General features: G+C 58.5%; 1 protein-coding gene across 7 annotated transcripts in view; it reads left to right on the forward strand.

The window, feature by feature from the left end:
- PAK4 (p21 (RAC1) activated kinase 4) overlaps positions 1-13,230 on the forward strand; it is a 50,994-nt gene extending 37,764 nt beyond the window's left edge. For 3 of the 7 annotated variants that reach the window (XM_079759942.1, XM_079759944.1, XM_079759943.1), the window contains exons 2-10: positions 738-811; positions 2,585-2,841; positions 5,745-6,206; positions 6,418-6,855; positions 7,521-7,654; positions 7,879-8,005; positions 9,028-9,153; positions 10,485-10,619; positions 11,051-13,229. In XM_079759942.1, coding sequence (XP_079616068.1) covers positions 2,638-2,841; positions 5,745-6,206; positions 6,418-6,855; positions 7,521-7,654; positions 7,879-8,005; positions 9,028-9,153; positions 10,485-10,619; positions 11,051-11,206 — 1,782 coding nt within the window. In that variant the 5' untranslated portion in view covers positions 738-811; positions 2,585-2,637 and the 3' untranslated portion in view covers positions 11,207-13,229. Of the gene's footprint in view, positions 1-104; positions 175-737; positions 812-2,584; positions 2,842-5,744; positions 6,207-6,417; positions 6,856-7,520; positions 7,655-7,878; positions 8,006-9,027; positions 9,154-10,484; positions 10,620-11,050 lie in introns of those variants that run through there. The other 4 variants (XM_079759946.1, XM_079759948.1, XM_079759945.1 and 1 more) reach the window with 3 other exon arrangements.
- The last annotated feature ends 1,104 nt before the right edge of the window (positions 13,231-14,334 follow it).

Raw genomic sequence — 14,334 nt, forward strand, 5'->3', positions numbered from 1 at the left:
TTGGCTGGGGCAGAGGCAGAAGCAGAGGCCCCCTCCCTGACCAGGGCTGTCCCACCCCATATCTAGACGGCTGGGGTCCCTGGAGCTTGGAGGACAGTGCCCTGGCTGGGGGAGCTCGGCCCAGACCTGATTCTGGCCACCTGGTGGCCAAGAGGCCCAGACCAGTTGAGACAGGTTAGCTGCTGATTCCTGCCCACCGCCCTCCACTGCCAAACCGGTTCTCCTGGAGGCTGCCCACTGATGGTCCTTCCTCTGAGCAAGGGGTGGCAGCCTGTTTGGCCTCACCTTACAGAGCTGCTCCCACAGGAAAGGAGCAGCTCTCTCATGGGAGGAGAGTCAGGGGCTGAAGAGGCCACATCCCAGACATGCTTCTGAGCATCCTCATAGGTCATAAGGCTCACTGAGCTGGTGGCTGACCCTGTGCCAGGCACTGGGAAGCTAGCCATGAACCAGACAAAATCCCCACCTGGGTGTTTCCTCTCGTCCTTAGATATAAGCTCACAAGCACCTCCTCTGGGAAGCCTCCCTTATTTCCACCCTGCCCTCCCTCCACTCTGGGTCTGGTGCTCCCTGACCCCAGTCCCTGCCACTCGGGGCTCTCAGAAGCTGTCTTTATCACCGCTGTGTCCCTAATACCAACCAGCACAGGCTGGGCACAAAGGAATGAGTTATTACTGAATGAGTGGGTGAATAAATGAATGGATGAGTAAATGAGACGTTTTGTTCCCATCTTACAGATGAGTAACCCGAAGCCCCAAGAGGAGATGGCACCTGCCCAAGGGCACTTCTAGCACAGCCAGTGTCAAACCAGGTCTGTGGACTCCGGGGCTCTTGTGGGACAGGGGAGCCAGACCTGAGTCCCCTCCTCCCTCAGACACTGCTGGAAGTAATCCTAACCATCAGAATAGTAAATAAGGACAGGCCCTCCTCCTGTGCCCAGCTCTGTTTGCATTAACTCATTTAATTCTCACAGCAGACCTATGGAGATTGATCCAAGCACAGAGAAGTGAAGTCACTTATCCAGGGTCACACAGAGTAAGTGGCAGAGAGATTTGCTCTCTGGTCATCTTGCTCCTTCCCATTATTTCTTTGGTCTCCCTGGGGACTCCACCATCAGGTGTCTCCCCTTTGGCCCCTTGGGTTTGTTTGTTTGTTAATCCTCACCCAAGGATATTTTTTCATTGATGTTTAGAGAGAGTAGAATGGAGGGGGAGAGAGAGAGAGAAATATCATGTGAGAGAGACAGGGAGACACATTGATTGGTTGCCTCCTGCATACACCCCAACCAGGGCTGGGGATCGAGCCCACAACCGAGGAATGTACCCTTGACCGGAATCAAACCTGGGACCCTTCAGTCCAGAAGCCTACCCTCTGTCCACTGAGCCAACTGGCGAGGGCTGTCCCCTTGGTTTGTTTGTTTTTAAATCTATATATATTTTATTGATTTCAGAGAGGAGAGGAGACGGGGAGGGAGATAGGAACATCAATGATGAGAGAGAATCATTGATCAGCTGCCTCCTGCATGTCCCCTACTGGGGACCGAGCCCACAACCTGGGCATGTGCCGTTGACTGGAATCAAACCCGGGACCGTTCAGTCTGCAGGCTGACGCTCTAGCCAATAAGCCAAACCAGCCAGGTTTTTTTTAATCAACTTTCATTTACACTGTGCTTGGTACTATTCTGAATACCTGACTGGAGACCCCAGACCCTAAAAACAGGGCCTGTGTTGTCTGTTAGTATCTGTTATGATGTGGGTCTTCCCAAATGTGTGATCTTGGTGAGGAGCTTCCCTCTGAGCCGCAGTCTCCTCCTCTGTGGAGTGGGAGTGTAGCAGTCAGGCTGCCTAGGCGCGGCGAGGCCCAGTGACCATTTGTTAAACAAGTAACCAAAGGGCTGTAGTGTTCCTGGCCCAGAGTCCAGGCTGGGAAAGCATGATGGCCGTGACCAGGCCGTTAGGAATGGGTCACTGAGCACACTGTGTGCCAGACACTGTGCTAGGCATGGGGGCGGGACTGGGCAGATGAGACCTGGCCTGCAGCACTGATATTCTAGTGATGCGGCTGTAGACGCTAAACGAGTAAACACAGGAATAAACAGCAGAATTTCCAGAAGTTAAACGTGTCATGAAGTGGGGCGTGGGGCGTGGGCCTCTTACTTGGGGTAGTCAGGAAAGGATTCACCAAGGACTCTGAGACCTGAAGGAGGGGAGGGAGGGAGCCATGTATGGATACTGGGGAAGAGCATCCCATGAAGGGTACAGCAGTGTGAAGGCCCTGAGGTTAGAAAGCCAGTGAGCGAGGGGGAGATACAAGTCGAGAGTAATGGGGCAGGTCATGTGGGTGGATCACAGGGACGACTGGCTTCTCCCCTGAGTGAGATGGAGCCATAGGGGGCGCTCAGCAGAAGAGAGATGTGATTTGACTCAGGTGCCCATGGGATCCCTCGGGCCATGAAGGACAGTTGACTGTGGAGGTGGTGGGAGGAGTGAGAGACCAGGTAGGGGACAAGAATGGACAGGACCAGGGCAGGGCCAGAGAAGCAGGGAGAAATGGGCAGGTTCTGGTGAGTGGCCCCCTCCTGCAGGCCTGCCGCAGGAGCCCACGTCTGCGCCCTCCTGGTACTAAGAGCTTGGCACCATGTTTGGGAAGAAGAAGAAGCGGGTAGAGATCTCAGCACCATCCAACTTCGAGCACCGCGTGCACACGGGCTTCGACCAGCATGAGCAGAAGTTCACGGGGCTGCCCCGCCAATGGCAGAGCCTGATCGAGGAGTCAGCTCGTCGGCCCAAGCCCCTCATTGACCCTGCCTGCATCACTTCCATCCAGCATGAGGCCCCCAAGGTATGCCCGCACCCCCGCCTCTCCTGACCCTCACCAATCCCCACCGAGGGACCCCAACCCTTTAACCCCACACTTGACCCTGTGGCCAACATCTCCTCGCTGACCCCCATCCCTTATGACCTCCAAATACATGCCCCAACCCTCCACACTCATCCTCACCCCCAATGCTTCCCTTTCATCCACCCCTTTACCCACTGACACCTTACCTAGCCTCCAGCCCTGAGAACCCCACACTTTCCTTGATCCCTCCAACAGTCCCTTCACACCAGCTCCTAAGTTGTGCTCTCCCAGAGCCTCACACCTAGAGCTCTGTGTTCCTGACCCCAGTGCCATAACTTGTCCTTGGGTCTTCACAGATCTCCCATGGCAGTGTGTGTGTGGGGGGGGGGGTGGGGGGGGCAGACCTATTCCCAGATGGTGACCCCCCTTAAGTGGTCAGGGCTGAGCTGAGGAAGCCCAGAGAAGAGGCCTGATCCAGGCCTGGGGTTCAGACCCACTTCTTAGAGGGGACACCTGAGCTAAGGACTGAGGAGGAGGAGTCCTGAGGCAGATGGGGAGCAGCAGGGCTTTTAGTGGAGGAAGAGGCCCACGTGAACCTTGGGATTTGGGTTTGGGATTGTGTTTGTTTTCTGCCAGCAAACGAGCAGAGCTGGGATTTGAACCAAGGTCTGTTTAAAGGCTCATGCTCTTAATCCCTTTCCTGCCTCCATGGTTCAGGTGCTCTGGCATGGCCTGCAGTGAGGCCGGCCTGGTGGCATGGACTTTATCCCAAGGGCAGTGGGAACAGGAAGGGCCTCGGGCCAGGGGAACGAATCAGGGTTGTTCCAGGGGTGGAGGTGGGTGGAGCAGGCTCAGCGCCCGGGACCAGGCTTGCAGATGACTCATCCTCTCCAGTTGCCCAACCCAGCCTGGCAGGAGGAGGCCCCAGGTCAGTGAGGTGGGTGTAGACACAAGTGCAGACACTCTCCCACCAGGTCTCAGTCTGGGGGCCCACTGCAGTGTCCCTGTGTCCCATGCAGGATGCTTCTGAATATTTTGAATTGTTTGTCACCTCTTATAAAGGGAGAGATTTCATGTCCAAACTTCTGTTTCTGGCTTCTCCTGGCTCATCAGCTGAGGCTGAGTGGCTGGGCACTGGCTCTGAGCCACAGCCCCCGCCTGGGCCACCAGGAAGAAGAGGCACCTTGTCTTCACACAAAGGTGCCACACAGGCCAGCACTGTCCTGGGGCCCCTGTGTGTGTGCTGCCCAGTCCTCCCAGGCCCTTCCTCCCTCCCCCAGGCACTTCTGACCCTAAGGCCTGACCAGCTGTTGCCAGGCTTCCGGGCTGGCAGCCAAGGCCCAGCAGAGGCAGGGGCAGGCCCCATAGGGGCACTGTGGCCAGTAGGTGGGTTTGTGGGATCAGTGTTTCTGCACAGTAGAGGCAATTCTGACTTGAGGCTGTCTGGAAGCCCTGGGCCCATGTCCCTGTGTGTCAGTGGTTGACAGCACAGAAGTGGGGGCCATATTCTCTGCTTCCCACAGCCTCCACTCAGCTCCCCTCACTCCCTCACAGTTCAGCAGATGTTTATTGTACCTTCTGCAGACCCACACTGCTCTGGGTGTTCAGATTTAGCAAGAGCAGAAGACCCAGTTGCTGCTCGTACACATATTGCACCTGGGGAGCTGTAGGTGTGTTCATATCCACTGATTTTATTTATTTGTTTATTTTTATAAATATATTTTATTGATTTCAGAGAGGAAGGGAGAGGGAGAGAGAGATAGAAACATCAGTGATGAGAGAGAATCATTGATCGGCTGCCTCCTACATGCCCCCTATGGAGATCGAGCTCACAACCTGGGCATGCGCCCTTACCCGGAATCGAACCTGGACCCTTCAGTCCGCAGGCAGATGCTCTATCCCCTGAGCCAAACAGCTAGGGCTCCACTGGTTTTAAGTGCTCTAAAGAAAAGGCAGGGAAGAGGGACAGGGAGTGTTAGGGGCTGGCATTTTAGATGGCTGGTTAGCAAAAGCCTCCCGCTGAGAAGCTGAGTTTCCAGCAAAGACCAGAGGAGAGGAGGGAGGGAGCCATGGCATATTGGGGGAAGATGTTCCAGGCGGAATGAACAGCCAGTGCAAAGGCCCTGAAGTAGGAGCTGCCTTTGTACTTGAGGAGCAGTGAGGCCCATGTGCCTGCAGCTAAGTGGGGGACAGGGAACCCTGAGATTGTTTCTCAGAGAGGTAGCCAAGACCTGGCTGAGGGTGGTGGGCATGGAGAGGGTGAGCACTGGGTGGATTTGGGACACACACTCCACCCAGCCCCCATCGGCATTCTCATTGCCATCCCCGCTCCTGGGGTACTCTTGCCCTCTATGTTGGGCCTAGTCCTGTCTGACTCTCCCTGTGCCCACCCGTTGGCTTCCAGCGGAACAGAGAATGTGTTTTGGGGTTAACAACACTGGCAGGCTGCAGGGGAGGAAGCGCCAAGCTGTGCCCTGGTCCCAGCACCCTGTAATTTCCAGCTTTCCAAGGTTGATTATGGAGTGGCCTGGCCTCTGCCCTCCCCCTTCACCCACAGGGTGGGAGCCTCCCCCGGCCAGGAGAGCAGGAGAGACAGGAGGGTGCTTCAGCTAGCTTCTGGCTGGGGCGTGGGGCGGGGCGGCCTGACTGAGGGGAGGTTACTCCTTCAGCCCCCCTCCTGCAACTGACTTCTCTGTGGGGGTGGGGGAGGGGGTGCTGCGGGGCCTCCCTGGTGCTGCCCCCGTCTGCCCAGCCCCATCATCACCCCATGGCATTTCTTCATTTGTCTCTGTCTTGTCTCTGTGTGTTGTATTGTCCTGTCCTGTGTGTTGGTTACACATCCTTTGTCCCCCTCCTACTTGCCCCGCCCCTCTCCCACCACTGCCCTGGATCCTGGACCCCAGACCATCGTGCGGGGCAGCAAAGGTGCCAAGGATGGGGCCCTCACGCTGCTACTGGATGAGTTTGAGAACATGTCAGTGACACGCTCCAATTCCCTGCGGAGAGACAGCCCGCCTCCACCACCCACTCGTGCCCGCCAGGAAAATGGGATGCCCTCGGAGCAGGCCGCCACACCCAGAGAGGGCCCAGAGAAGGCGGGCAGCCAAAGCCGGGTTGCTGGTCGCCGAGAGGGGAGTGGCAGCAGTGGTGACAAGCGGCGGGTGGGGCCGGAGAAGAAGCCCAAGTCTTCCAGGGAGGGCTCAGGGGGGCCCCAGGAATCCTCCCGGGACAAGCGACCCCTCTCTGGGCCTGACGTCAGCACCCCCCAGCCTGCTGGTGTGGCCAGTGGGGCGAAAGTGGCTGCTGGCCGGCCCTTTAACACGTACCCGCGGGCCGATACGGATCATCCATCCCGGGGCGCCCAGGTAACTGATCCCCCACCCCAGGATCCCGCATGTCTCCTTCCCCAAAGCTTTTCCTGTCCCCACCCACCTCCTCCAGCCTGTGCCCAGCCCACTGTGCATCTCCATCCTGACCACCATGTGTCTGTGCCACAGCCGGGCCCCTGTCCTCCTCAGGAGAGCAGAGCTGGCCCCTGGCCCCTCCACTGACAGCCTCCTCTCCTTTCCGTTTCAGGGGGAGCCTCACAACATGGCCCCCAATGGGCCATCTGTGGGGGCCCTGGCTGTCCCCCAGTCCTCTTCCTCCCGGCCTCCGGCCCGAGCTCGGGGCCCCCCCAGCCCTGGAGTGCTGGGCCCCCATGCCTCCGAGCCCCAGCTGGCCCCTCCAGCCCGAACCCACGCTGCCCCGACTGGCACCCCCGCCTCTGGGCCTCCTGGCCCCCGCTCTCCACAGCGGGAACCCCAGCGTGTGTCCCATGAGCAGTTCCGGGCTGCTCTGCAGTTGGTGGTGGACCCTGGTGACCCCCGCTCCTACCTGGACAACTTCATCAAGATCGGCGAGGGCTCCACGGGCGTTGTGTGCATCGCCACGGTGCGCAGCTCCGGGCGCCTGGTGGCCGTCAAGAAGATGGACCTGCGCAAGCAGCAGCGGCGTGAGCTGCTCTTCAATGAGGTGGGCCTCCCGGGCCTGCCCTCCCCTTCCTCCCAGTGCTCCTCCACCCGATGGTGCTGAGGCCCTGAGGAGGGGCCCCTCTGCCAGCAAGCTTGTCCCAAAAGCAGACACCTGCTCCTTGCAGAGGGGGCTCTGTGGGAGCAGCCGCTGGACTCTGAGGCAGGGTCATTCAGCACTGCGCCCCATAGCCCGGCCTCAGCCCCCCACGTTACTGTGAGCTTCGGTTGAATGTGGCCCTGTAAGCAGTGTGTTCCCACCTCCCCATCCCCATCCCACCTTTCATTCTACCTCGGCTCCTACCTACTTGTCCTGATCTCAGCCCTGTGCTCAGACGCTGTCCTCCCACTTCCTCTCCCCACACCCGCCTCGTCTTCAGGGCCACTCAGACCAGCTCAGGACTGGTTACAGATTGGGATCAGAAAAGTGTGTTTGCATGGAGAAGAGAACACCCTCAGAATACAGGCTTCAGACCTAAGCTGCGTTTGTGGTCTGTTGACTTTGGCAGCGGGGAAGGCAGTCCAGGGCGATCCCGATTAGCAAGAGTGACGGGTGGAACTGGGCCTGCAGTGTGGCAGAACCCAAACCCTGGCCCAAGAGTGAGGTAGGAGGGCGGCTGGCGGCTGGCGGCCCTCCCCCTACCACGCTGACCCAGCCTCCCTCGCCAGGTGGTGATCATGCGTGACTATCAGCACGAGAATGTGGTGGAGATGTACAACAGCTACCTGGTGGGCGATGAGCTCTGGGTGGTGATGGAGTTCCTGGAAGGCGGTGCCCTCACTGACATCGTCACCCACACCAGGTACTGCCAGGCAGCACAACCCTGGCCGGCACCCAGCCCGCTGTCTCCCCAGGCTCCCTCAGGTGGCGCTAGATTCCCCCCAGACCTCTCCTGTGACAGGCGAAGTCCCCTCCACACCCCTTGGGGTGGCGGGGCCAGCAGGGCTATGTCCCCCTCAGACACCCAGGCTGGACTGGATCCCCCTCAGACCCTGTTTGCCCCAGTTGCTTACTCCTCCCACACAGGATGAACGAGGAGCAGATTGCCTCAGTGTGCCTCGCCGTGCTGCAGGCCTTGTCTGTGCTCCACGCCCAGGGCGTGATCCACCGGGACATCAAGAGTGACTCCATCCTGCTGACCCACGACGGCAGGGTGAGGACTCGGGTGGCTTGGGCTTCCGCTGCCCCTCCCAGCTCCCCTCCGCCATCAGGGTAGGCTCTGGCCCCAGCGCAGCGTCTTGAGGAGCAGTCAGCTTGGGCCTTGTGCAGCAGTCCAGAGTCAGGTCACGGGGGCCCAGGCTGGCGGGGCTCCGCCATCAGCACGGGACGCTGCACCTGTACTCTTGCCCTGGGCTCAGAAAGGGGCGAACACATTTGGGGGGCTGCCACAGTTCGGCCATGTGCTTCTCCCACCCCTGAGACCGAGCACCTGAGTGGGCCGTGGACCCCAAGCTGCCTCCCGTCTTCTGGACTGAATGAGTTCTGAATCGGGTCTATGGACGAGCCACAGAGTGCCCAGAACCTGCATTTACACTCCAAGAGTGGACTTTCAGTGGGGGGCCCTTGACTATCACCCAATTCTTGGAGATTCGACCTCCCTCCCCCAGGAAAGTTAATCCAGACAACAGAAGTGGCAGTGTGGAGCTAATTTTCACTGGGAGTCTCAATCTAGGGTCTGTGGACCCCTAAAGACACATCTGTGTCTACAGAAGTGTTGTAGGGACATGTGTGAGCCCCCTAAACTTGCACACACTCTGGGCAGGCTTTCTGGGGTTGAGAGACACACAGACATCCTCAAGAGTCTGGAAGGGGCCTGCGGCTCCAAAAGAGGTGTGCATCCTTGGTTCTGCGGACCTGGTTGTCGCAGAGGCAGGTCAAGTGTGCTCACACTCCAGGGAAGCAGAGGCCCAGGGCGTGAGCTTTGGATCCAGCTCTGGTCTCAGCCCCGGCATCAGCCTGGGTACCCGTAGGACTCGGGCCACTTCCCCCAACAGCCGCAGGGCAGACCCTGTCTGGGAGTCAGATGGTGTGATGTGGAGGCAGTGACACACCTAAGGGCTTCCTGCCAGAGGTGAGATGCAGCATGTCGGAGGCCAAGGAATTAAACGGGGGGATGCCTCTGCTCCCCCTCCCCATGCCAGCACCTCTGACCTCGCTGCCTGCGCCCTGCCCCAGGTGAAGCTGTCAGACTTCGGGTTCTGCGCCCAGGTGAGCAAGGAGGTGCCACGGAGGAAGTCATTGGTTGGCACGCCCTATTGGATGGCCCCAGAGCTCATCTCCCGCCTTCCCTATGGGCCAGAGGTAAGCCAGAGGGGGCTAGTTGTTCAGCTGTCAGCACCAGTTCATGCTGTGAACAGCATCAGTGGTGGAGTTCAAAACAGCCAGAGTGATGGGGTGAAGTGGGTCTCAGTCTGGGGAATGGGTCTCCAGGGATGATTTTGGGAGAAGAGGTAGGCATTCATTCATTCATTCATTCATTCTTGATTGGGTACTATAGTTCTGAGCCAGACCCAGTGCTTGGCAGTGAGAACAGAATGCTGAGCAGAAGTGGTCACGGCTTTGATTGACAGCTGGTGCAGAGGCCACAAAGTGGCTGGCTCCTGGCTGGTTGGCCTGAAGATGCTTTTGCAAGCATTTAAAAAAGAGAAGTCTCTCATAGAAGTCTGAATTTCCATTCTCCATCAGAAAAGCGAGATGTTTGGTTACATGGAGGCCAAATTCCCACATGGCAACAGTTGGCAGCACGGCAGCTGCTCTGCCGTAAGAAGGGCGGCACCTGCGTCTCGGTCGCAGCCCCCGCCCGTTCCTGTTAGTACACTGACCTGTGTCACTGCCATCACCTGCCCGGCCCTGAGGCTGTGAATGCCCAAGGCCCTGAGGGTTCCTCCACAGTCAGGCAGCAAGGCCTGGCCAGTGCCTGGCCCTGGGACAGACATCCTGGGAAGCACATCTTGGGGGCCTCAGGCTGGAGTGGGGTCACACTGGGAGGGGAGGCTGGTGTGAGATTCTGAGGGAACATCTCAATCAGGACAGCCTGTGGGTGACAAACCCTGCTCAAATGGATTTCGCAAACCTGGAAGCTAAGGGTCCCCAAAATTGTGACAGGCTCCAGGCCTAGCCATCCACATGCTCCCTCCCTTCAGGCCCTGACTTTCTCTGCAGGGTTCACTCAGTCAGGCGCTCCCCTTGTGACAGCAGAGATGACCCCGACAACTGGGATATGTCTCCCTCCTATGGACACCATAGGATATTTGGCTTATAGTCTCAGGGTCGACTCTGATTGGTTCAGCTTGTGTCATGTGCCCATTCCTGACCCAGTTACTGTGTCCCAACCAACCTGATCATGCCCTTGCCTCCCCTTCCCCCCGCCTGCCCCTGGCTAAGTGTGAGGAAGGGTGGGGGTCCACCAGAGGAAACCAGTTGTGCTTAGCAAAAAGAAAGGGACAGGCTAGGTGGGCAGAACCCTTCCGGGGGTTCCCTGGGTGAAGAGTGCGTGCGTTTGGCAGGCTGCGTGTCAGAGCAGGGGTTCCGCGTCCGGGGCTCAGGTTGCTGAGAGGCAAAGTCCCTCCCTGGGCTTCCCCCAAGCCCTGGCCCACCCAGCACCAGCCCTGCCATCCCTTCCTCCGCTGCAGGTGGACATCTGGTCGCTGGGGGTGATGGTGATTGAGATGGTGGACGGGGAGCCCCCCTACTTCAATGAGCCACCCCTCAAAGCCATGAAGATGATTCGGGACAACCTGCCACCCCGACTGAAGAACCTGCACAAGGTGGGCCCTGCTGGCAGGCAGGTAGTAAGGGAGATACACAGCCTGTGGGGTGGCTGGTGTGGCCAGGACTGGGGCATTGATATCTCCTGGGATGGCATTTACTGGGTGCTGGGCTCATTGCCCTCCTCATCCCACAGAGGTGCTCACGCTGGCCTGGCTGAAGGCACACAGCACGGTCAGGCCCCCGATAGGGGCCTTCCAGGTAGAGCTATCAGGGGGAGGGGTGCTTCCAGGGCCCCGCTGCTGCCAGCTCCTGACCAAACTGAAAATAGGGAGGAGAGGAGTCCGTGGGGCCAAGCTCTAGACACAGGGCACCTCTTTCCTCCCGACCTGGGCAGTAGATGTCAGCCATTGAGAGAGGAGGCGGCGGAGGCCCCCACAGCGAGCGAGCAGTGGAGCTGGCGCTCAGACCCTGCCCTCCGCCCCCACAGGTATCGCCGTCCCTGAAGGGCTTCCTGGACCGCCTGCTGGTGCGTGACCCAGCACAGCGGGCCACGGCAGCTGAGCTGCTGAAGCACCCGTTCCTGGCCAAAGCGGGCCCGCCCGCCAGCATCGTGCCCCTCATGCGCCACAACCGCACCAGATGAGGCTCGGTGCCCTGTCCCTGAACCAAAGAGCCCCTTGGGTTACCCCGCCTTGCCGAAGGCCAGTAGGGGGCCGGCCCCTGCTCCCCCTGGCCTGGGAGACACTCCATGTGGCACTGCCTTCGTTACTGGGGCAGTGTGTGGGACCCTACTACTGAACTCCAGTTTTTATTTTGTGACTCAAAATATGGGATTTGTGGGAGCAAGTGAGGCTCCCAGATCCTCCACCCTACAGGACAGGCCCTCCCTGTGTTCCCCTGTCCCCAAGAAGGACAGGCAGCTTCCCATCACTGGAACTCTGAAGCGGGGGCTGCTAGCGGTGGAAAGAACACTACGAAAGAGGTGTGCGTGCGTGTGTGTGTGTGTGTGTGTGTGTGTGTGTACACATGGGTGTGCACACAGCAGAAGGTTCAGCTCCTCTGTCCTCCAGACTGCGAGTGGGTGTCTCTGACCTTGCCTCACATACAACCCCCTCTCCCCCTGAGCCATGGCGGGGGTCGATCATGAATGTCTGAAGAGTGGCCTTCTCCCTTAGCCCTGCATCTCCTGTCTGTGGTTGGATGGGGAGACAGTCAGGGCTTCCCCCACCCCCAGCCTCTGCAGAAATGACTACTGCACCTGGACAGCCTCTTCTTTTCTAGAAGTCTATTTATATTGTCATTTTATAACACTAGCCCCTGCTCCCAGCGGGGACAGATGGTCCCTGTCCTGTGGGGGCACCGGGGACAGAACCACTGCGTGAAGAATCAGGTTCCTGTCCCCTCGGCGCAGCCCCACCTTCCCTCCCTCAAGTTAGTTTTACAATTAAAACATTTTCTTGATTTGTGTGTGTGTTTGTGTGTGCGGAGTGTGTAGAGACCCCTGCCTGCCCACACTGTCCAGGCGGAGGGACTCGGGGTCAGGAGTGGGCGGGCCTGGCTAACCCAGGATTCCAGCCCAGCTTAGGGCAAGGGCTATGTCTGGGGGCGAGTGGGGAGTTCCAGGTCAAAGAGCAGCCGGTAAAGCTCCTGCTCACGGGGCAAATGGACACCGCCCACCCCCTTCGTCCAAGCCTGGAAGGAGTCAGTTTACAAGTCCATGTGCCGTGATGACCAGTGTACCAAATCTGCGATTCTGCCAACTTGTTTCAAAGGTTGTCTTGAGCATGTTCAGTGGGTAGGGATTAATCCGTGCTGAGTTGATGCTAGTACATTGCTCAATGGGCAGATGGGCTTTGGGGCTTGGCTAAGGCGGATGGACCAGGGCTGCCAGCTTCCCAGAGACTCCATCAGTCAAGCTCTTCCCTCCAGGCCGACTCGGGCCTGGGCCTAGGTCCCAACAAGGGGAGAAGGAGTCCAGCTGTTACCGAGTGACAGTGCAGCGTTCTGGACACTGAGCACCCCAGGGCTTTGTGTGTGTCCTCCCCAGCATGCTGCGAGGTGTTGGGCAGGAGCAGCTTCCTGGGGGCAGCTGGGAGCACGGGAGAGAGCCCCTCTTCATAGCCCTCCGGTGTCACTGGCACCAGCAACCCCAGCCTGGTTTGTGGGTGGAAGTGTGTGGTGAGGACAGAGAGATTCCAGCTTGGTCCACACTACCACGCTCCTCCACTGCCACGTGACTGTCCCCACAGCACCCCTCTCCACTGGCCCTGACCTCCCCCAAGAATTGGGGTGCTGTTTCTGTGACAGCCTGGCCGAGTCCATGCATGGTCTAGATAAATAATCAGATTTAAACAGCCCAGCACGAGCAGTAATTGCTGTATGTGAATGTGTCTGGAAAAAATATGCCAAAATTGGCATAAGGAGAAATAACCAAAAAGACCAAAATAACCCCTGACACGCTTTTTTTTTTTTTAATGCTTTGAGCTTGAATACCTGTGCAAATGAGCTGTGCCAGGGTTTGAAGGATCAGGTAATTCCTACCTTGTACACGTTGTTCCAGAAAACAGGAAAAGGGGATAGCTGTCTGAGGCTCTTTTAGGAGCCTGGAATACCCACAGTCCCCAACACAGACACGGGTGGTGAAGAATGAGCGTTGCAGCCGCACTGCGTGCCTGGAGGTGCCACTGAGACTCAGACATTTGCCCCTTAGGTTGTGGAGGAGGAGCCCACAGCCACTCTGCTCTTACTGTGTCTTCAGTTTTAAAGAATGGCTTTGGGGAGCCCCTCGTCCTGCCCCCCTTCCTCCCCAGCTGCCGATGCCCGCGCTGGAGGAGTTCCTGCAGTATCAGTAAGAAACTCCTCTCGTTTCAAACAGGATTTCATACAAGGGGTCGATTACCAAGGCACTGGGGAAGCTGGAGGAGCCACGGAGGGCCAGGGACCGTAGTCACTAAAGGCAGGAGCCTCCACTGGGGGGCTAGAGGGACGAAAGGGGTCAGTGGCCCTACTAAAGTCCACTTGTGTCCCTGCTGCACTGAGCAGAATAGCTGTCCAGCTTCCCACCCTCTGCTCCCACCGGAAGCCTCCTATTGGCAGGACCTTACTGATTCCAGCTGGCCAGGGGGTCGTACAAGACAGCTCGGCCTGCAGCCTCCGTGGACAAGGAGGCACTCGGAGGGCCAGTGGGGCGGAGCAGCAGCGTCGTCTGCTCCGCTGGGATGTGGCACAGGGTCTCACTCTGTTCAGATGTTCTGTGCAGACACGGCACTCCACAGGAGTGTTAGCCACAGCAAAGGTCCAGGAGAGGGAGTCAAGGACATGTGAAGGTCAGACCCGTGGTTCTCAAAGTGTGGTTCTGGACTGGCAGCATCCCCGGGAGCTTCATGGGAATGCAAGTTTCTGGGCCCCACTCGCCCCAGGCTCATCACACCGGGTGGGACCTGGCTCTGTACTACACGTAACAGACCTGCCAGGGCGTTCTGAGGGAGGCCTTCTCAAGTTTGAGAGCCGCTGAGACCTGTGATTGGCCAGGGAGTGTGAGACTCAGCCCTGCCCATTCAGCAGGACCCTAACCTCCTCCTACCTCACGCTCCTCCGCACTGGGACCGTGGCCTCTGCCCTGGTCCAAGCGCACTGCCACCACCAGAAGGGAGCCAGACCACCTGCCTTGAAGGAAGGACCCCTGTGGTTGCACCAGGGCCTCTGGCCAGAGCTTAGTCAGGTGACCACACTCAGAGCAATGAGGTTGGGAAATGCAGTCTATTGTGTCTA

The sequence above is a fragment of the Cnephaeus nilssonii genome (genome assembly GCF_951640355.1).
Source record: "Cnephaeus nilssonii genome assembly, chromosome: 20".
Lineage (NCBI taxonomy): Eukaryota > Metazoa > Chordata > Mammalia > Chiroptera > Vespertilionidae > Cnephaeus > Cnephaeus nilssonii.